This window comes from Gavialis gangeticus, unplaced genomic scaffold, assembly GCF_001723915.1.
Source record: "Gavialis gangeticus isolate Ggan-Ray unplaced genomic scaffold, GavGan_comp1, whole genome shotgun sequence".
Classification (NCBI taxonomy): Eukaryota; Metazoa; Chordata; order Crocodylia; family Gavialidae; genus Gavialis; species Gavialis gangeticus.
In genome coordinates, this window is record NW_017729030.1 from 24,562,295 (window position 1) to 24,584,127 (window position 21,833).

A 21,833-nucleotide genomic window follows, 5' to 3' on the forward strand; every position below is an offset into this window, starting at 1 on the left:
TGGCAGTGGTTGGCACTGGGCCAGGACCAGGGCTGAGGCATGTGGTAGGGCTGGTGCAGCCAGCTCCCCCCAAGTTGGTTTCATTCTGCAGCTGGGAGTGGAGTCTATCCACAGCCCAAATCTGTCCACAGCTGCCCTGCCTTGAAGCAGCAGTTTCCCTGGAAGCAGGCTGCCCCCCACCCTATAGCAGCTGCCTCCGGCTCTTGCTGGGCTGTGTGTGGATCAGGTGCATGCTGCAGGGTGCTGTTGGCACTGTGGGGGAAATGGGTGGGTGGGAGCCCATATTGGGATGCCAGGGTTGGGGTCAGCATAGTGTGAGGTGTGGTCAGGGGTATCAGGTTGTGGAAGTAACTAAGGGACCCCTGACATGGAGCAGCATGGTATAAAACCATTGCCCACTGCTAGTTAAATAATACTCTATTCAATCACTTATCACTCATATTAGTATTATTATGTATAAAATGGCAAATTAGAAAAAAAGCAAGTGATAATCTTAAAGCATAGATGAACCCATGGATGAGAAAGAAAATCGGGCAGAATGTGTACATTTCAGTCTGCTTAGACTAAAGATCAGGAATTCAAAGAATGCATTTGTGAAGACAAGGAAAGCAAGCATAATGCTAAACACAGCTGGAGTAAGATGTTTATTGTAGCACATGGCAGTACATGAGACCAATAAGTAGCACAAAACATGTCAGCATATTATCAATGATGAACACGCCATTTTAGTTGAGTGTTACTTCCAACTGGGGAACTTTGTTCACATTAGAACACCCAGTTAAAATTTATTTTCCCAGGTTTCTGGATGTGGGCTAGAGCCAGATTTATAAAACAGTAAATTGTAAAGCATATGGTAGGAAAAACATACGTCAGCAAAAAAGTTTGGTAGTCAGTAAAAAGCTTTCAGATTGTTACTAAAACATTATTTTCTTGGGTTGGCAACCATACCCTGAATCTGGCCACTAAAGACTCTTACTTTCCTGCAACTAATTTTAAAGATAGAAAAAAAGTCAAGGGAAAAAGCCAAAAGTTTCAAAGATAATCACATAGGAAAATGTTCCTAGGCTTTAATCTTGTGATGTAAAAATCCTTAACTTCTCCTTATTCCAATGGGAGTTAAAGTGAACAACACTTGCTGAACTGGGCTTTTAATAAAGAAATGAGCACTTATCTGTCAACAGACTAAGACTACTAAGAGACAGGTAACTAAGTAGGCCACAGTATTTCTACATTAGCTATTCACCTGTGAAATTCTAGGTTCCAGTGTAAAAAAATGAATTTAACACCTTCTCTTCACCAAGGGACGTCAGTCAGATGGACATACACAAACATCCATCTATATCAGGGGTCAGCAACATTTTTGGACAGAGTGCCAAAACACCCACAAACTTAACTTGTAAGATGTTGGTGTGCTAGGGGCAGATGGCAAGGAAACTTCAAGGGGCCCAATCTTTGTGGCAGCGCAGCCCCAGCCACTTCCCGAGGCGCACACACCACGCAAAATGCCTTCACATGCCACATATGCTGGGCGTTGCCTACTCCTGATATATATCATAAGCGTTAAATACAGATCCCAGTAAGACTTCTATACAAATAATACAATATGCATAAATATGCAAAACTGTAACTTCACAACATGGTGCCAGGAAATCTGGCAGCTCAGTGCTCCTGTGTGGCATGGTGCCATGGGGGAGCTTCTGGATGCTCAAAGGTGATTTTAGGGCTCTGCGCCACTTGGGGTAGGGGTACGTGCCTCAGTCATGCAGTGCAGCAGTGTGGGGAAGTGCCTACCTGTGCACATATTCTTTGCCAAGGGATAGGGAAGTACCATGTGCCATGGGGTGGGGAAGCACCCACCCAAGTGTAGGGGATCACCTGCTCTTGGTATGTGAGAGAGCAGTGCAGCAGGATGGGAGTGCACCCACATCTGCACATGTGATACAGCCTCGAGGGGACCCATGGCCCTCACTAATGCAGCTCCTATGGTGTGCAGCCCCTCGCTGAGTCGAAGTTGGACAGCCCTGTGCTATTACACACCCAGACACAGACTACAAGGTAAGATCAGAATGACACTGGAAGCTTTGAATTTCCCCCTGCTCATTATTCTGCACAGAATTCATAAGGTTAAACAATGTGCCAGTAACATATACTATAAGTGCATAATATAGTATACTTATACAGCATGACAGTAATTACATTTGGCTTCACTGTTAATGCATAGAAACTTATGCGATATATTGTAGGCTATATGATATGATATACTTTAGAAAGTTAAGAACGTACACACAACAGTTTTGAGAAGCCCTCTCGTTTGCATGTGGTGACAACACTTGAGCTGACTTATTCTGACTGGCACTTAACCTCTAGTCAAGAATATGAGCAAGTGGTCTCTTCTAAAGCTGATACCAGTGTTGTTCTACAGAGCGGTACAGAAAGGAGTGCAACAAGTCACTTCTGCTATACAATCAATACTGGAGGGCTTAGACAGGATTTCTGCCTATTCTTCTAGAGACTCTGGTTGTCACCAGCAACTCCAGAATTGTAATAAGTGGATGTAATATGTTTATTTTTGTTAACAACAACCAAATGTACCAAATGATCAACACCCTCCAGAAACACAGACAGTTTTATACTTAGCCAAACAAGCAAGAAGTAAAAATGTAAAGGAGTCAATTATACTCACTTTTTTATGACTCTTAAGGACTGAAGGAGTCACAAAGGCTTTGTCACACAGATCACATTTATATTTCTTATGTCCATCATGTACAACTTGTATGTGAACATTTAAGGTGTCTTTTCTTTTGAAGGTAGCATCACAGTGATCACACTTGAAGGTTCTCTCACCTTATAAATAGGAAAAAGCAAACTGTTAAGCTATTTTCAGAAATCACATTAACTCTCTCATCATCTGGGAAAGAGAACAGGGCCCAAAAATTTGCTGCGTGAAGCAATTACACAGCCAGGTCCAATATTGTGTGTTGCCGGCTTCTGATCCTCACACAAAAAGAAGGTACACCAGGTATGCCAAAGCATGGTCTCTCCTCTCCCCTGGCAAAATATAACACTCAATTTGCGCAAAATAATCTACTGGAAAATGAATCCATCTCAGTTTTCATTATGTATTCTTGTTCCAATTCAAATGCCAATGAATGGAAAGATTCCCACTAATTCCAAATGGGCTATGCAACAAATCCTATCTGGTAGCACATGCTGAAACACTCATTATGGAGACTATTTAAAGACAAAGATGTAAAATGACTTTGATATTATTTGTCAAATGCATTCTCTTCATCGCAAAACAGACTTTACTTCCTGTACAAGTAGATCTTAAAACTATTTTACTCAGCTAACACAGGGGGAGCCAGTAAAGATCAGGACTATTTTTACTGGCCTGTGCTACATGTAGGCAGTCTTACGCTTCTAGGACCTCAACTTTTTCCCCCAATAATATAATTAATAAGTTGTAAAATCATTCACTTTGATAAGCAAAAATAAAAGCAGTTTTATCCGAGAAAAACACAAGTATTAGAGTACAGAATACTGTATCCCCTAAAATACTTAGCCCCCATCACTTAGATTCATAGTCACCAGGCATGCATTGTAACATGCCTTCTGGTAGAGATTTTAAATCGATACTGCACCAAAGTATTTACATGAAATTCTAGAAAACAGGAAATTCTTGTTTTCTATTCTGATACCAGTTTTCTTCAACAGCTTCATGTAAATTCATTAATGTTAACATACTTTGTTATATCTTATTACTCCAGTAAAGGAAGAAACTTTTTAAAAAATGCTTTCCTACAAGATCTTCTACACCTCTTGAAATAGAAAACAGTATTTTTTTAAAAAAAATAACAATCACCAGTGGTGTCTTTTTCCCCTTTTCTTACAAGAGGCGGATAGCAACTTGGATCTAAATTTGGAGAAAAATTAAAACAAAAGAAAACGTAGCAATCCCAGACATAATTCTAATAAGTAATTTTATAGTTATGGAAGCCAGATATATTTCTGTAATTTCCCTAACTTTATTCATTGTCCTTTTTGGATTAAGACAAGATCTGCCATGTGTTGTGTTTCAATTTTTGGTTAGTGTCAGGGAGGGTGGGAGGAAGTATCTTCTTTGTCATTTTATCTGCAATTCTGACTTTCATCAGGAAATGGCAAAGATCCATATTTTCACACACAGTAAAATCAAGGCAAGTAACCCAACCTAAATTATTCATATACCTTATTTCATTAACTAGTTAACCATCTGGCTCTGTCAATAATATCATATTTGTGTTTAGCATGCTATTTAAAATATATTCAGTATATTTTGTTCAAAGTGCTTGTTTAAACAAAATCATTCCAGTCAGTCAGTTTTCTAAAATGACTCCATACATTGGCAGACTATATGTACCTACATAAAATTAAACATCATGGGAAAAAAGGGAGTAATAATAGAACAATAATGTTGAAAAGTAAAGCAAGTGCTGTAAACAGTGCTGCTTGTACATTGTTTCACTCGGTCCCACTGTGTACAGAAATTATAACGCAGTCTTTAATCACATTTAATTCTTCTAAAAGACCCATGGTTATCCAGGGATTCTGTAAAATACTAAATACTAACCAATCTAGCAAAGCACTTAATTACACTGAAGTTAATGGGCATGCTCAGATGCTTACAGTTAAGGACAGTTTGCATGCTATGCCAAATTAGGCCTAGAATGCACAAGACAGGCAGCAGTCAGTGAATGAAGTTATTCAGTATGCCACCGCCTTAGCCTACTTACTCAACAAGCGGCTCCATACCTCATTAACTCCATACATCATCCAAATGCTGTAATTTAATCTTTCCTAACTTTATAAGCTTTTTCTGTTTTATTAGTTAGTTTACCATCATAACACTCTTGTGTTTTTCTTGCTTGAAGAAGAAAAACACAAGAAACACAAACTGGTAGAAAACAGGGCTGAACGGGACATTATTATGTCATCTTGTCTACCTCCTCATTCTTGAAAGCGGCTCAGGTACACTAGATCAGCTGTGACAGAGGTTTGCCTAACTTGTTCTCCCGTATTCTCCACAAGTCCTCAAAAATAATTGTTAACAGCACCCTAAGTATTCTGGAATAAAATTTATCACAGTCAGTCAATTTGAAAACAACTAACTCTATTACAGACAGGCTAGCAGAAGACAGTATTCTCAAACAGGGGTTGTCAACCAGGGGTATGCGGCAGTGGCATGGAGAAGTGGGAGCACTTCTGGTTTTGCTGCTGGCACTTCTGGTTTCACTGCTGCATGCAGAGAACCCACCCCCTTTCCGTCTATCAGCCACCAGGGGGTCCCCCCCACCCAACCAGCCACCAGAGGATGAGCCCCCTGCTCCCTGCTTGATCGGATTGGTGGGCCCCCCCAACTTGTTGATCAGCAGGGGGAACTCCCTGCTTCTTGACCAGCTGCCGGGGGTATACCAAACAAAAAAGGTTGAAAACCCCTGTTCTAAAGGATAGAATTGAATTCTAAAGGATAGCCAACATGACTTTGTTATAGGTAGGTCATGCCAGACCAACCTCATTTCCTTCTACGATCAGGTAATTTGCCACCTAGATAGAGGAAATGAGGTTGATGTCATACAACTGCACTTCAAAAAGACTTTGACCTGGTCTCCATGAAGTCCTCATGAAAAAATTGGGAAAATGTGGCCTCGATTACTTTATGGCTTGGTGGCTAGGTAACTGGATCCATAGTAGGATCCAGAGAGTACTGATTGATGAAACTGAGTCATCAAGGTGGAGGGTGACCAGTGGCATCCCTCAGGACTCAGACCAGTGCTTTTCAACATATTCATCAATGATTTGCATTTGGGTATTAAAAGTGAACTAGCAATGACACCAAACTATGGGGCAGTGTGGTCACTCTCAAAGACAGGCTGGCAATACAGGCCAGACTGGACAGGTTCGCAAGGTGGGTGGACCTCAACCTGATGTTATTTAATATGGAGAAATGTAAAGTGCTCCATCTGTGGAGAAATAATCCACAACACACTTACAGGCTCACCAGTACTATACTTGCTAGCACCACATCTGAACAAGACCTGGGTGTCATGATAGACCACAAAGTGAACATGAGCCACAAAAACGATGCTGTAGCTAGCAGAGCTAATCAAACAGTGGCATCCATCTACCAAGGCATCTTGAGCAAGGCTAAGGATGTCAATCACCCTCTCTACTCAGCCTTGGTGAGACCCCAGCTGGAGTACTGCTTCCAGTTCTAGGCTCTGCACTTCAAGAAGGATGTGAAGAAGCTCAAGAGAGTCCAAAGGAGGGCCATCAGCATGATCAGAGGCCTAGAGACCAGGTCATTGGGGAGAGGCTGAAAAACTTGGGACTTTCAGCCTGAAGAAAAGATTCAGAGGGGACTTGGTGGCAGCCTATACCTATATCAAGGGTGCATCAGGGCCTGGGGGAGCATCCATTCACCAAGGTCCCCCAGGGGAGGACAAGAAACAATGGGCACAAGCTGATTGAAGATCACTTCAGGTTAGACATAAGGACAAACTTCTTTACAAGTCAAGTACCGAGGGTTTGGAACAGGTTCTCCCCAGTACAGTCATCCAGCCTGGGGATCTTCAAAAAGCTTACTGGGGTCATCTGATCCCAGCAGTCTTTCCTGCCCAAGTGTAGAGGGACTGGACCCAATGATCTATAAGGTCCCTTCCAGCCCCTAACAGCTATGAAACTATGAAACTCATCTAAACAGTTTCTAACTAATTATTTCCCTATTTTAGTCTGAGTTCTTACATGATGCCAATTCTATTAGTCACATGATCACATATGAGCACAGTAAAATTTTTCAGTGAAGACTAAACCAAAAACAGACATTAAAATGCCTCAGCCTTCTTGGCATCTTCAGGTATTAGCTTTCCCTACCCAGTAAGCAGTGGACCAAATATTCCCTTAAACTTCCTCTCACTACTACTGATCTTATAAAATAGTTTATTTTTCTCCTTTGCTTTCTATGGAACACAACCTATCAATTCTCTGGATTGATAGCATTATTCCATCCTTTGAAAGTTCCTTATAAAAAACTATTTATGAAAAAGGTGGTCAAGGTCTTCTTCCTCCTCCCTTCTTTTTTGTTACTTAGGTCTTAAGGCTAAGATGAAGTCTATCTTTAGTCTGACATTCTCTCCAAGAATCATGAAGTCCAGTGTTTTATAACTCTTAATTCTTCTAAAAGACCCATGGTTATAGAAGAGATTCTTTAGAAGACTTGAAAGCAAAAGCCTTACTAGCTTTCAATAGGACCATATCTCCTTCTAAAATACTGCATCATAAAATCCACTATGTATATTAACCTCATATGATATCATTATTTAGATAATTACAATCATTTCTCACTACACTAACATAACAACACTTCTGCAGATGACAGGTTCTCTCACTGCCAAAGGCCAAGTTTTCTTCCATTTACTAATATACATTAACCATTTGAAAAAAAGATACAACATACATTTTAGATACAGGTAACAATATTGATAAATAAAATAAAATGATAAGAATATTTCCATTATCCAGTTTCAAGTCAACAAATTTTGGATTAAGAATATAAGGGAATTTCAAAATAACTCTCTCCTCTCCCCCCCCCCCCCCCCCCCCAAGAAAACATAATGCCACGGTCAAAGCTAGAAATAAAATCAAAGTGAATCCATTGATCTCAGTTCTTGGAACAGTATACAGAAAAGAAGAATACCTCTCAAATAATTTGACCTGAATTAATAGTATTACAGTTAATATGTGGAATACCTATAATGGCATCCAGAACAAAAAATGGAATACATGCAATCTTTGGTGCAAAAATAGTTTGCACAGGAATGACATGTTATAAGCACAGCCATGGAAAAGCAACTGGAAGAGAACTCAAGAGGACATTTTAGTTTAGTTAGACAAAATTAGACAAGATCCCTGTCTAAATTAAATTAATCTAATCTAATCCAAATTTCTTTAAAAACCTTCCAATGATGAATCATAAAAAAATACTGACTTCTTAATAAATATATTTTGTCTATATGTGTGTATGTATACGTACATATTCAGAGTCTTATTTGCTTGTTTTAGTGACTGAAGTATTTAGATTTTTTTTTTAATTCTGTTAGTCGCAAAGAGACAAAGCAACTAAAAAGTATGATCAGAATTATATTTTCTTTTGTGTGCACCAAAGTTATTTTGCTCTAACAAAGTACATCAATGAAAAGCCGCCGGAGAAATGGAACTGATACATCAACTGGCATGCAGAGCCTGGTATTACTGACAATGACACATCAGGAAGAAAGAACTCAGCATAACTTTTGGATTACAGATTTAGTTGGCTAAACTGCCAAAAGGAAAAAAAAGCCTAGTTACTTGCTAAGTAAGCATATTTAATAGGTAATCTATAAAAAACACAGAAATCAAACCCCTGATACTTTTTCATAGATCTACAATTCAGAGTAAATCCTCCTTTAAAGTCGTCCACTTTTGAACTAATTTAACATTATTTTATGAAATTTGAGCAGAATATGTATAATATTTTAAAAGTAAGGTGCTCTACAGAATAACAACTCTACATGTAACTTGAGATACTGATTACAGAAAGACTTTATAATGGATGTACACCTCAACTCTGGACTTCCCATGCTTTCCAGAATTCATAGTCAGTGGGGAAGCAGTTTCCCTCAATTTCTGCTCCATGACACAGCACTATAAACATGGTCAAGGACATTAGAAGGCTATTTGTTTTTTTCTTTCTTTCTCGGAAACAGCAGGTAAAGCACAATGTTGAAAGGAGAGCTATCACCCTGATGTGGCATGTGTTGTTTGTGAGTTATTAAATAAACGGTAGACTCATTATCATAGTGATGGAGCCTGTCAATTTCAGGGTGAGATCAGAGTGGGAAGAGTTCTAATGCCCTTTACCTGGAACACAAGCAGCAGAAGCCCCTTGTTTTGGCCAGTCTTGTATTTATTATTTCTTATATGATAGTGATGCTTTTCACTTTGGTATTGGCCTAGCAGCACCTTTGTTATAAAGAATTACACGAAGATGAGGAGGAGGTGTGGGAGCAACTGTAAAACTTTTGGTCTAGGAACAGGTTTTGGATACTTGGAAAAGAAAGGAAAGGAGAACTTTTACAACTATGGGCCAGATCCAATATGCATGAAAATCAGTGGCTTCATTGGATCAGAACTTAATTAGTTTTAAAAACGGGCTCCTCTCCATGTGAGTAAATTGAATGAGATTTTTCAGCACTCCGATTTAGTCATCAGAATTAAAAATGATTCTACAAAATTTAGTTTTCACCAAAACAACAGATCATGGCAACTTAGAAAACCTCATTTAAACTATCCAGTGCCAATCACTTCTCTAATATACTTTACACTAAAGACTGGTGTATCAGGTAAAAAAAAATTAAAGTTTTTTTCCCCAACCACAGTATAATCTTCAAAGCTATGGTGAGTTTAGGGTTCAATCATTTCTAAATTGTTTAAATTTGCTTACTTAAACAATTTAACATGCACAGTTTCTTAATTTATTTAAAATATATATTAAAACATGTAGACTTCTGTAGATAATTGAATACTATTCCCCACACCACGAAACCCAAAACGCTGAAGTATAGCTAATCTATTCATAATAACTAAGATGACTTGCTAGAAATCCATAACAGAATACTTCCTTGGCTCACTGGGGCCTAGACACTCCTTCAGTCTGCTGGCACATGTGTTGCTGATAGACAGATCTGTTTTGTGGCTAATGTTTGGGGCTTTGACTTAGAAGGGAACACTTCAGATGCCTTTCTTGTGTGACCAGAGCAAGTCATTTATTTCTCTCTGCCACAATTACCCACACATAAAATAGGGATATTAGTGCTAGTTAATACAGAAAATACCAAATCTTGCATCTCTCAGAGATAATCAGGTAATATTTGAGAGTTGAGATAATATCCTTTAAGGCTAAGAAAGAGAGAGAAAAGGAACAGACAAGCTTTTAGGCTTTAAAAAGCAATCGGCTTTATTTGTAGACCTGTGGAAGGGCACTTGAACAAATAGGCTAAGTACAGGTAGTCAAAAAGCCCAAGGCTGAATCAATTCAATCTTTGAAGTTTAGTTAAAGCTGCATAGATTGAACAAATAAGCAAGAACAGACATTCACTTTGATTCTGGAAATGCAGCCACAAGCCTTCAGTGGCCCTGGCCAGAAGCTGGGGGGGTGCTATGGCATGCCTCCTTGCTTGGCTGGAGCAGACAGTCTGGGCCAAGGCTAGCCTATCCATCCTATGAGGTGCAGTTTGCAGGGCAGGTCCAAATCATCCTGGGATGCTCAGGGGCTGCAAGTTAACTTGAATTTGGAGGGGATCCAGGACAGAAGTTCAATAAACCAAATTAACCTAAATCAGTTAAGTCTGATACTACATCCATCCAGGTTTATCTTAAACTAGTTTTGGCCATTTTAAAGCCGTTTATATGCACTGAACTTCTGTTGTGTTACAGATTTGAACTGGTTTCCAATAACTCATACTGGTTTATGTGTAATTTTTGTCCCTAGCCCAAAAGCTTGCCTCCTATATCTCCAAATTATATAAAAGTTGGTCCCACCAGCCACACCACCACAACTACTGGAAAACCTGCGGCGTACATACAATATCCTCTGTGGTATTAAAGCAGGACCAGTCTATTGGCAAACTTTTGGACTTAGGCCTAAATTTCCTAATTCTCATAGATTGAAAAATGAAACTTAGAATTACTGCAACATAGTTTAGTTCAAGCAAGAACCTAAGAGGAAGAAAGAGAAAGAAAATTCACTTCAAATTTGCATTGCTCAGCACTGCATTACCTCTCAAGTTACAAGTCAGAGATGTAAACTGACATCTGACTTGTTACCCCTCTGAATTAGTACTTACTGTTGTGTATTAGTAGGTGTCTCTGCAGAGAGAATGGAGTTCGAAACAAAGCTTTGCACTCTTCACACTGGAATGGTCTCTCTTCAGAGTGGGTCTGCAGATGTGTCACAGGGAAGAATAAAGGAAATTAATTAGGGATGAGTTCAGAGAGAATAGCAATAGCAATTCAGCATACCAAGTGATGAGACTTAAAAAAATCCTGCATTTATGTGAAACCTCACAAACTAACCCAGCTGCTATTAAATAAATGTACAAAACAGGTACTCGGACTTGTTATATGGGGGAGGGGTACATGTGCAAGGAGAATAATCATATTTTGAAGGAAAACTACAAACTAAGCTTCATCACATTTCACCAAATCCTGAAATTTAAGGATCTCAAATTAAGTGCATGCATAAAAAAGCATTTTTAAAGCTAATTCCAGGTCATTTTTAGCAAACCAATGATCTGCTAATTCCCAAGACACTAATTTAAAATATGGCAAATAAAATCTCTCAAATCTAGAATCTATTCCCCACCCTTTTGTTTCAGCCTTGTTTGCTAATCTGAAACAGGAGGCAAAATAATTGATATTGAGGATCCTCACTTACATAAGTACATATTAACCAGACCTAAAAAAGCCTTATCAAAGCCATAAGCAAGAGAAAAAGCTAAGCTTGGCTGAATCTTGTAAACAAACTTCACAGCTGTTGAAGTGGATCTCTGGAGCTTGTGAAAGAACCAGCTTTACCCTACTTGTGTAAATTTCAAACCACTTCCCCTCTCCTCTATTTTAATCAAGGACTACCTTATTAGAGCCACTAAATAAATGCATACAATATGTTATCTACCCAATTTCCTATAATTTTCAAAGACAGGGAAGTTTTAAAGAATCAGTATCAGAATACTTTATTTAATTCACAAGGACCTTGATTGAAAGCCATCATGCCCTGAGGGAAAGGGGAGTGACAGGAAGTATTTTATAATATGCAGGGATTGTGGTTAAAAACAAAATTATGGATATTAAAAAGTCAATCTCATAGCCTAACAGCAAGCATTAATATGGTACCCAAGTGCACAGTCTATTTTCTCTTTATGGCAGCAACAAATCCACAATGCAATGGGATAGTCATAGCTCTTCTGCCAAAAGTCAGCAAAATTATTTATAATAGTCACTAGCATTTTTGGGTCACACTTTCATATTGATTTTTAGTGTCCCCTTAATAGATAGTAATACAAAAATGTTAGAGTCTTCATGACTCTAACAGTCATCAATAGTGGGTTACAAAACCTACAGCCAGAGCAATGATTAGAAATGTAAAGGGCATGATGCTTTTTCATTCATAGATATTCATTCTTTTAACCATTCCTGTCCTTATTATTAAAATACAAAAATAAAGCTTTGTCATTTTTTAACTATGCATTTGGATATGCATGGAGATATTTTTAAGAAGGTGTCTTGTGACTGGATGGCTCATAGAAAGTGCTTACTGAAAACAGGGTAAAGAGGTTTCACTTCTATGGCAATAGTTTAAACCCAGCCTAAGTCACATACAGCAGAACGGCCCACTGCAGCACTTCCAAAACAGTTATGTAAAATAAAAAGACTGTCCAGTCTAACTCCTAGCTCTTCACATCACATTAGCATTACTCAACACTCTTATTGGCAATCTCATCAGAGAGGCCAAGGATTGACTGGGCATGAAGAGACTGAACTACCTTCTCACCTCAATAGGTGGTTCCTCCAGAACAGGGTTGAGACATATTGATGAAACACTGTGGGGAAGCTTGCAGTGCTGCTGTCTGTGCTGTACCTGTTCTGTGGATAAATAGAAGGGTTCAGTCTCCAGGTCTGTCAATCTGGCACCTTTCACGAGCGCAATATTCACTCCTTTTATTTCAGAATGCCCTAGTCTGGAATACTTATTAGGTTTATTATCTCTAAACACTAATAGCCCTTTGTCCGCCATGGTCTAAAATACAGAAACCCTAATATATTTCTGTACCTCTCCAGCATGTGATAGATGTGTGTGTACTCCTTCAGATGACACTGTTATCACTACAAGCTCCTCACATTTGTTCTATGGTACGAGATTTCAAATTGCAAAACAAGCTTAATACAAGTACTCGCATGCAATTTTCAAGTGCGGCCAACATGGCTATTAAATGGTGTTACAAAATTAAACCCTATTGTATGATACCAGATCATACACATATGCTGTATAATGGTACACTATGTACAATAAATTGTATATTGTGCACATTAAACTTTTTTTTTAATTTAAAAAAGGCATGATTTATATGCATGCAGCAAAGAAAAGTAATAGAACTGTTCAATCATTGTTAAATATTCCATTCTTTTCCCAGCTTTAGGGCACATAAACCAGTGGGATGCTCCAAATTTGAAAGTAAGAAAAGAGATTACAGCTGCTCTTAAGTATGGAACCATGTAAAACAGGCCTCCATCTGGGTTAATCGTCTCCTTCCCTGGTTCCCCTCCACACACATCTTGAACTACTGTTGAAGCTATATTTAGCTACATTTAGTTGTTTTTTAACTTGAATCAGCCTGAAATATTAAGTGACTCCCTAACACTATCAACATGAGCAGGTTCATTGACTTCAGAGGGCCTGCACTCATGCTTAATGCTAGGTTACTGAACCAAAGCCTTAGATGGGGTTTGCTCTCCTTCCCCATAATTAATGCTTCTTCATATAAAGTCAGTCCTAGGCTGCTTCTTGAAATGTGTTAAACACATTTGATCCAGGAAAGCACAGAAAAGATACATTAAAAATTGGGAAAGTCTACAAGCACTTTTCTGTTACTGCAGCTCCAGCAATTGAGGATGGCATGATAACGGATATTTTTATTGCTGTGTCCTCTACAGCAGATTTGAATTACATCATTTGTGCCTCATATATACTGTAACTTGCATTGTTGGAAGCACAAAAAGGGCTGAACTGTAAAATATTAAAAATAAAGAGACCAATTTCCAACTGCCTAAGGGTTCACTGTGAAGAATACAAAACCAATTATCAATATTATACATTAAAACGCACATGGCTAGTTATTTCTCTAAAATATAATTATCTTCATATTATCTCTGATGATTGAAAGTAATTTTCCCTCACAGAAATCAATAAACTTTATATTAGGCACCCACTAATTAGTTTTCCAATGTTCTGAATGGTACAGAAATAAACAAACTATAGACTACATCAACCCAGAACCTTTTCTGGCACAAGAGACCTTGTACTGGAAACCCTAAATAAAGTGATTTTGTCACCCCACAAGGTACCTAACAACTCTGACCATGTCAGGGGATTGCAGCTGGCCGATATAGTTGCAAAAAGTATTTCATTTGATGGCTGATATAACCAAAGAAACTGGGACTGCTCCAAAATAGCCTTCTCTCAGCCTTTACTAGGATGGCTCTGGTGGATTCAGTGCCAATTTAAAGCTGCCCATCCCAAAGGAACTCCTGAAGAAGTGTAGTCATTACAACCGCGCGTTTTCCATGAATGAAGATCATTTGATTAGCTCTAAGACAGATGTTCTCAACTTTTTTAGACTCAAGGCACCCCTCATAAACTGTCAGCTCCTAGGCTTCATTTGTTTTTTGACTACTGAAAAATAATAAAGCAATTCCTCTATTGCAAAGAACTCAAAGACAATAACAGGTCACAATGTTCTCAACATTATGAATTCCTATTTAAAATCTCTGGGTTTATGTTGTGAACCATGGCACCTTGGCTGAGAGTCACTGCTCTAAGCCCTTCTGAATATTTTGTCCACTTATCTGTTACTGTTCATTGTTCTTGTCTCCTCAGACTTTATTCCAGAGCCAATCTAGTACGTGAACAATTGAGGGGGAAAAAAAGGTAAGCCCTTCCTTTGTACTCAGTGTTTAAAAAAATAATATACATCAGTATTTGTCTGCAAAGATGCACTTTCATAAAATCTGACCTACCCTAATGAAAGGTAAAAAGTTTTGTCTGTAGCACTGGTCCAATACTATTCTTATTATTATCTCTATATTCGCTGTCCACCTCTTTTGTGAAAAGACTTTATATTCTATGACTACCTACTTCATTTAAAAGCAATATTTAGTCACCACAGTGAATGAATTGCCTTACTCCCATTACCTTTCCCAGAGAATTGGATATCTAATTCTCTTTGACTCTTTGAAAACGTTAGCCTTAGCCTGCACAAGTATGCAGCATTCCCCAAAACTTGAGAAATGATTAAAAGCAAACAGGCTGTGGAAGCTAAGGGATTTTTTTTGTTCTGACACATAACCAGGATAAGAGTCCTCATATAAAAATATATATCTCCATCTAAATGATGGATGTTAAATTCAAAGAAGGCACAAAATGTATATCCTTATTATAAATAAAAATATGTACTATAATGCTAGCTGGCTGTAAAAGCCAAAGAAGATTTTCAGATTTGAAGGCATCAAATTTGATATCATGTCTTCTGTTAAATATTGCTGATTTAACTGTTTTAACTAAAGCACATATTATTCTTACTACAGATTTACAGCCACATTGCTTCAGTGCAGCAGAGCATTGTCAACTCATTCAAGTCCCAAGATTTACCTCCCCCACAAGAAAAGAAAATACATATAGTATATCTGCATTGGACTACACAACACAGAAGAATTAAAATAAGGGGCACAGAGATTTAAAAGAAAAGGATAAAGCCATAAACATTAACACAAAGCATAAGCTAAATAAGAGATTAGGTGAGACACTATGAAATTTTAAATTTCTGTCTTACTGGGAAGATTTTGTTGTCATCAAAATACTGAACCATTTAATTCATTGGTTCTCAATCTCTTTTGGGTTTGAGACATTGCTCCTGAGACTCAAGGCACCTCTCTGTAACTTCTGTGAATTGAGTGGCGCCTAATTTCAACAATTAACTTATATATTGCAGTGTTTACTTCCTTGCAGATGCCAGGCAGTGGAGATGGAGGACTGGCCAGCCAGAGACAAGCCTGCGACTGTGCTTATCTGCTTATCTCCTCACACCTCATTCATCTCTTCAAAAATCTCATGGCACCCTAGCTGAGAATCAGTGGTTAAGCTCTTACAAGTGTAGTCCTCCTTGAACCACAGTAGTAACAATATTCTAGATCACATATTTAGTGTATGCTGTACACTCTGTTCAATTTTCAAATATGCCACTGAGATTTACCCAGTAAGAAAAGTATGTCACTTAGATTGAAGAGATATGTAAAGGCTCTCTGTCAAATCTGTAACTAAACGTAAAGAAAATATGTATATTTTGTTTCTCTCTACACTTTCTTTATCCCACTGGACAAATACATCTGTATTACTTGCATACATACTCAAGAAGCAATTACTCCCACACATAGCAAGAATATCCATGACAAAAATAAACAGAGTATTTACCAGATAATTAAAGTCTTAGTAATTTTTTTTCAGCAAATAAACTACATATTTTTTGTTAAATAAAAGGTTCAGTTCTGTGAAATTTTTCTCATGCAATTTTTGCTGATATGAATAGTGCCACTGGTGCAAGTAATAGTTGCAAAATTAGGCAAAAAACATCATTCGCTAGTCTTGATTCTGAAGTTCTGACTCCCTATTGGCCATCACATGCAGGTTATCATAACAAAAATACCTAGAACCTAGAAACCTGTTAGGTTAAGATACAGAAGCAATGGCCCAAATTGTATTTCAGGCCCTTTTATAGACCTGCATCCATTCTGCAGGATTCACCCCCACTTTGTAGGGCCCTTTTTTAAATGAAGTTTAATATGTAAGCTATGATCATAATGTATATGAAAATTAGTCTACTCATTCAGCAGGCTTCTGTATGCTTTCTGTTTTAGAACAGTTATCACTGCTTCATCCTGCAAGAGGTATTATTATTACTTTCATATGATTTATGGCTGAAAGTATAAGAGATAGTGCAAAGATCCTGTGCCAAATTCCTGAATGGCATATAACATGAGCCAAACTGTGAAAAACATGTAAGTAAGGGTATATCAATTTCATCAAAGGGAAGGGGAGAAAGAGCAAAGGGTTCCAAAGACTGGGCAGGAAACCAACTAGATAATTTTTTACAGTCTTATAATTCTGAAACAGCAGTCATGGGTGCAGCCCTGCCATTGAAAATGGAACCTAGGGTTAAAAGTAATGACAGGCATTAGAGAAATTAGGCTAGGCAGACTGAGCTTAAATCAACACAAGTAGAGCGTCCCTCCATGGGCACATTCTCAGGGTAATGTTTTTTCTGATGTTGTAGTAATGTGTTATTTAACACGATGAAATGCAAATACGGTATTGTTGGAAAGCACCATGTAATAGGTACAATGATTAAGAATGACTGCAAGAGCAATACTGAGAATATTGTTCAAATGTTGTCTCTTTTTTTTTTTAACCTAAGACTGAGGACATTTTAAATTAGATAAAAATTTGACCCGATAACAAAAATCAAAACAGAAAAATCAAATAAAAGATTTAGTCAATGCTCGTTAGCAAAGGAACAGTGTTTTGGTTTGTGTGTATTTTATTTTTTTTTCCGAAAACTCAGTTATCTTGAGATCTTGGTTATAACAAAAAACACTAGAAAATACATTTGCCAATACTTTAATCTTATGTTTATAAGCATGCCAGAGCTTAATGATCAACCATTTAAAAGGAAAATAGCTGCAAATCTGAGGCTGGCAGACCTGTAAACAACAACAGCAGAGTGCTTTACCTTCTTGTGATTCTTGTAAACATTTCTGTGGGCAAATCCCTTTCCACAAAGCTTGCATTTATAAGGTTTATCTTCACTGTGTATTATTTTGTGTGCAGTCACTTGATCAAGTCGTTTGAAGGACTTATTGCAAACCTCGCAGGTGTAGGGGCGTTTTTCTGCAGAAAATGAGTGGGGGACATTTAATCTCCTGTTTGTACAGGGGGAGAAGATGAAAGGCAAAGACAGTCATCTCCTCAGAGAGATTTTTGCAATTAAGTCAACCCAATTAAGATTAAACCAATTAGAAAGACATCTAATGCCCTTTATGTTAGACAGTTAAGTCACTTCATAAAAGATGAGCCATGGTGCATCTCAAGAAATTGGCACATTCTTTGCAATAATCATTGCTAAAACTAAATTCTGATTAATTAGCTTAAATCAAAAGAGAATGACTTCAAAGAGGAAAAGCCTGTTTCCAGATTACAAATGTGAAAGAGGGCATGACAGTTTAAATGTTTTAAAACTTAATTAACAATATACCTATCATATTAGCTTCCAAAACCTAAAGTCCCTATGAAAAAGCCTTTATGCTTCAACTGGTGACTGCAACTTAACTGCATAAGCCCTGTAGTCTCATTCAAAATGTGTCAAAACTAAGCTACAAGCTGCTGTGATAAAGTTAATGCGTCTTCAGTGTGGGCTGATATCAAGAAAAGAAATAAATTAGAAGTCTCTGCAGTTGTGAAAGCCTGCATTTTTTAAACTTTAATGTATTTGACAGGACAACGTTCATGAAACCATTGAGTCACTTGGCATTTCTGATCACTGGTTTCATTCCCTTTCTGTTCAACATGAAACTTCAGCTACTAATCACCTACTCTCCTCCACAAAACAAGTAGCAATCTAATTTTTCCCCATGGAAATGAACTTTCCCGTCCAAGCTAATATAAAAAGGCAGCTTCAAGAAGTTTCAAGGAGCAGGAGACTGCACTGTTAAATATGGATATTCTACTGGGGTGAAAAGCATTATTTAAATGATTTTACAGGGAGTGGCCGGGTGGGACAAACTTGACTGAAACAGCCTCAAAACACAGTGGTATTCAACAAACCTTTTCTTAGAAAATAATCTAGGTAATACCTCAGGGACCAATTACAACATACTGAAAACAATTAAAGATTTTTACCTGAATGGGTTATCATATGGCGTTTTAGCTGGTTAGCTGATATAAATTTCTTGTCACATTCCTGACATTCAAAGATCTCATGAACCTGCAAAGTGTTTAACGATAATTAAATATGCGTTTCCAACAAGATAGCACCTCTTCAATATACCCAACATCCCTAACAAACTGTAATTATCTCTTAGGCAGTAGGTATGCTAATATTTATTGATAGTTTGTGACTTCTTTAATTACCCCATGCTGAATCACAAAGTTTGAAAAAAAATCAAACACTACTTCTGAACAAAAAATTAACACCAGGGCTACAGACAGAAATGAAGAGTGCATCAATGCATACTATCAGATGAAACTTGAATTCCATCAATGTGGAAACATACAAGAAGTGTAGAATTTGTCAGTGTATTTACCTCTAACAAATGTGAGTACACAGGCACACCTCTCTCTTACGACTTCAAATAATCATCATAACCATTACTGTCACTTTAAAAAATATTCATTCAGGAAAGTTAAGTCAAGTTTAAAAAATGAGGAATTTGAAGTGGGTTAGTTAAAGCACATTAAATGGAAAGTGGAATTGGAGTAAATAGTAAAATTATCTGTACTCCAGTTTACTCCAATTTAAGGAATTGCTATAAAGTTAATTCACATTTTATTTTTATTACATTAAACTGCCAATGATTAGCTGTTATCACAAATGAAAAAAGCTGATCATCTAGATTCACCTTACTGGACATATTAGACTACCAATCCTCCCTCTCCAAAAAAAAAAAGAAAGATATTCTTGCCAGTAATAACAAAATATAGTTAACCAAGACCTACTGCTGTAATTACTTATGTAAGTAGTGTCCACTCACATTAGTTATCCCATCTTAGTTAATGGGGCTCCTTTCCTGAGTAAAACCTACTTCCTTCCAAAGTAATTTCAAATTAGAACACTGAATTTCTCCTGTCATATTTAAAAAGTGACATTATCAAGCCAATTTTCCTGCAAATTTTAAGTTTTCTGAAAATAAAGTTTATATCATTGTAATATTAAGAGATAGATTTCAATTTTTTCTAAATTTAATTAAATAGTAATCTATGATGACTTCTCTCAAAACCGACCATGTTGGTGCTACAGTAAGAGAACTTGAAAGTTCAACCCAAAAGAAACAAAATACATTAAACAGCCACTATTCAGGAAGAGATAAGAATTCCTCAGTTTGACTCCATACTTTTCTTGACTAAATGTGAATCATTTGCTGTAATAAGGTTTAAACCTGGCATATAGTAATGACTAATCAGACAGAATCACCATTTAAATCACTACCAGATTATGCTTTGCATCACATACATTTTAAGAGCAGTGCCGTATTTTGCAGAAATTTTGGTGAGGAAAGAGTAAACTGGAGGTCTTGCTCTAACAGAGACCTTAACATCCAGAGGAAAAGCAGCCCCTTGGCTCAATAAGGAACTAGCGGTCCTCCTGCATCTAAAAAAAACAGATCTACAAAGGACAGAGAATGGGATCCACCTCCAAGGAGAAATATACTGCGCTGGTTCAAACCTGCAGGGAGCAAACCAGGAAAGCCAAGGCTGGAATGGAACTCCAACTGGCTACAAGTATCAAGGACAATAAAAAGTCCTTTTTTACATATGTGGGGAGCTGGAGGAAAAGCAAGGGCAACATTGGATCCCTGCTAAACCAGAAGGGAGAACTGATGACAAATGCCCAGAAAAAAGCCAACTAACTTGGTACTTTGCATTGGTCTTTCACAAGTCCCATGGGACACCCCTGCCCATTACGGGACAGAAATGCCTGAGTGAGGGTGGTTCCTTGCCCTCCATCAATGCTGACCTTGTGAAGAAACACCTTGAGAGGCTGGACACCTTCAAGTCAGCCAGCCCTGACAATTGGCACCCCAGAGTACTCAAGGAGTTGGCCTACATCATAGCTCAGGCCCTGGCACGGATCTTAGAGAGCTCCTGGCGCTCGGGTGAAGTGCCCAATGAATTGAAGAAGGCCAATGTAGTGCCTATCTTCAAGAAAGGGAGGAAAGTGGATCTGGCAAACTATAGGCCCACCAGCCTGACCTCTATCCCAGGGAAGGTCTTAGAAAAGATTATCAAAAAGGCCATTCTTAATGGACTGGCCGATGGCAACACCCTGAGGGATAGCTAGCATGGGTTTGTTGCAGGTAGGTTGTGCTTAACCAGTCTCATTTCCTTTTATCACCAGATGACCCAGAGGACAAGGGGGGAGAGACTGATGTCATATATCTTGACTTTAAAAAAGCCTTCGATCTGGTATCCTATGATCAACTTTTGGCAAAACTGGCCAACTGCGGCCTTGGTTCCACCATGATCCGCTGGCTGGGAAATTGGTGCCGTGGTCAGACCCAAAGGGTGGTGGTTGACAGAAGTCAATCGTCATGGTGTGCTGTAACCAGTGGGGTCCCTCAAGGCTCTGTCCTTGGACCCATATTGTTCAACAACTTCATTAATAATGTGGACATTGGAATCAGAAGCGGACTGGCCAAGTTTGCTCATGATACCAAACTTTGGGGTAAAGCATCCATCCCTGAGGACAGCAGGGTAATCCAGGCTGACCTTGACAGGCTCATGAAATGGGCAGATAAGAACCTGATGGTGTTTAACACCGAAAAATGCAAGGTTCTCCACCCTGGTAGGAAAAATCTGCAGCATGTCTATAGGCTTGGCAGCGCTACGCTGACTAGTACTACAGATGAAAGGCACTTGGGGGTCATAGAATCATAGAAGTAGGGTCGGAAGGGACCTTGTAGATCTTCAAGTCCGACCCCCTGCCTGGGTGGTTGAAAAGATTGGACTCAAATGAGTCCAGTCATGATTGACCGCAAAATGAACATGAGCCTTCAATGTGACACCACAGCTAGTAAAGCAAGCAAAACCCTGGCTTGCATCCACAGATGCTTCTCAAACAAATCCCTGGACATCATTCTCCCATTGTACTCGGCCTCAGTTGGAATACTGCATCCAGTTTTGGGCTCCGCAATTCAAAAAGGATGTGGAGAAGCTT

General features: G+C 38.4%; 1 protein-coding gene across 2 annotated transcripts in view; it reads right to left on the reverse strand.

Moving 5' to 3' along the window:
* The window catches only part of PRDM5 (PR/SET domain 5), a 208,402-nt gene that overhangs the window by 77,736 nt on the left and 108,833 nt on the right, over positions 1-21,833 (reverse strand). Inside the window, exons 9-12 of one of the 2 annotated variants that reach the window (XM_019522042.1) lie at positions 18,800-18,884; positions 12,626-12,717; positions 10,920-11,013; positions 2,684-2,844 (exon numbers count right to left, since the gene is read on the reverse strand). In XM_019522042.1, coding sequence (XP_019377587.1) covers positions 2,684-2,844; positions 10,920-11,013; positions 12,626-12,717; positions 18,800-18,884 — 432 coding nt within the window. Of the gene's footprint in view, positions 1-2,683; positions 2,845-10,919; positions 11,014-12,625; positions 12,718-17,633; positions 17,792-18,799; positions 18,885-21,833 lie in introns of both variants that reach the window. The other variant, XM_019522041.1, reaches the window with a different exon arrangement.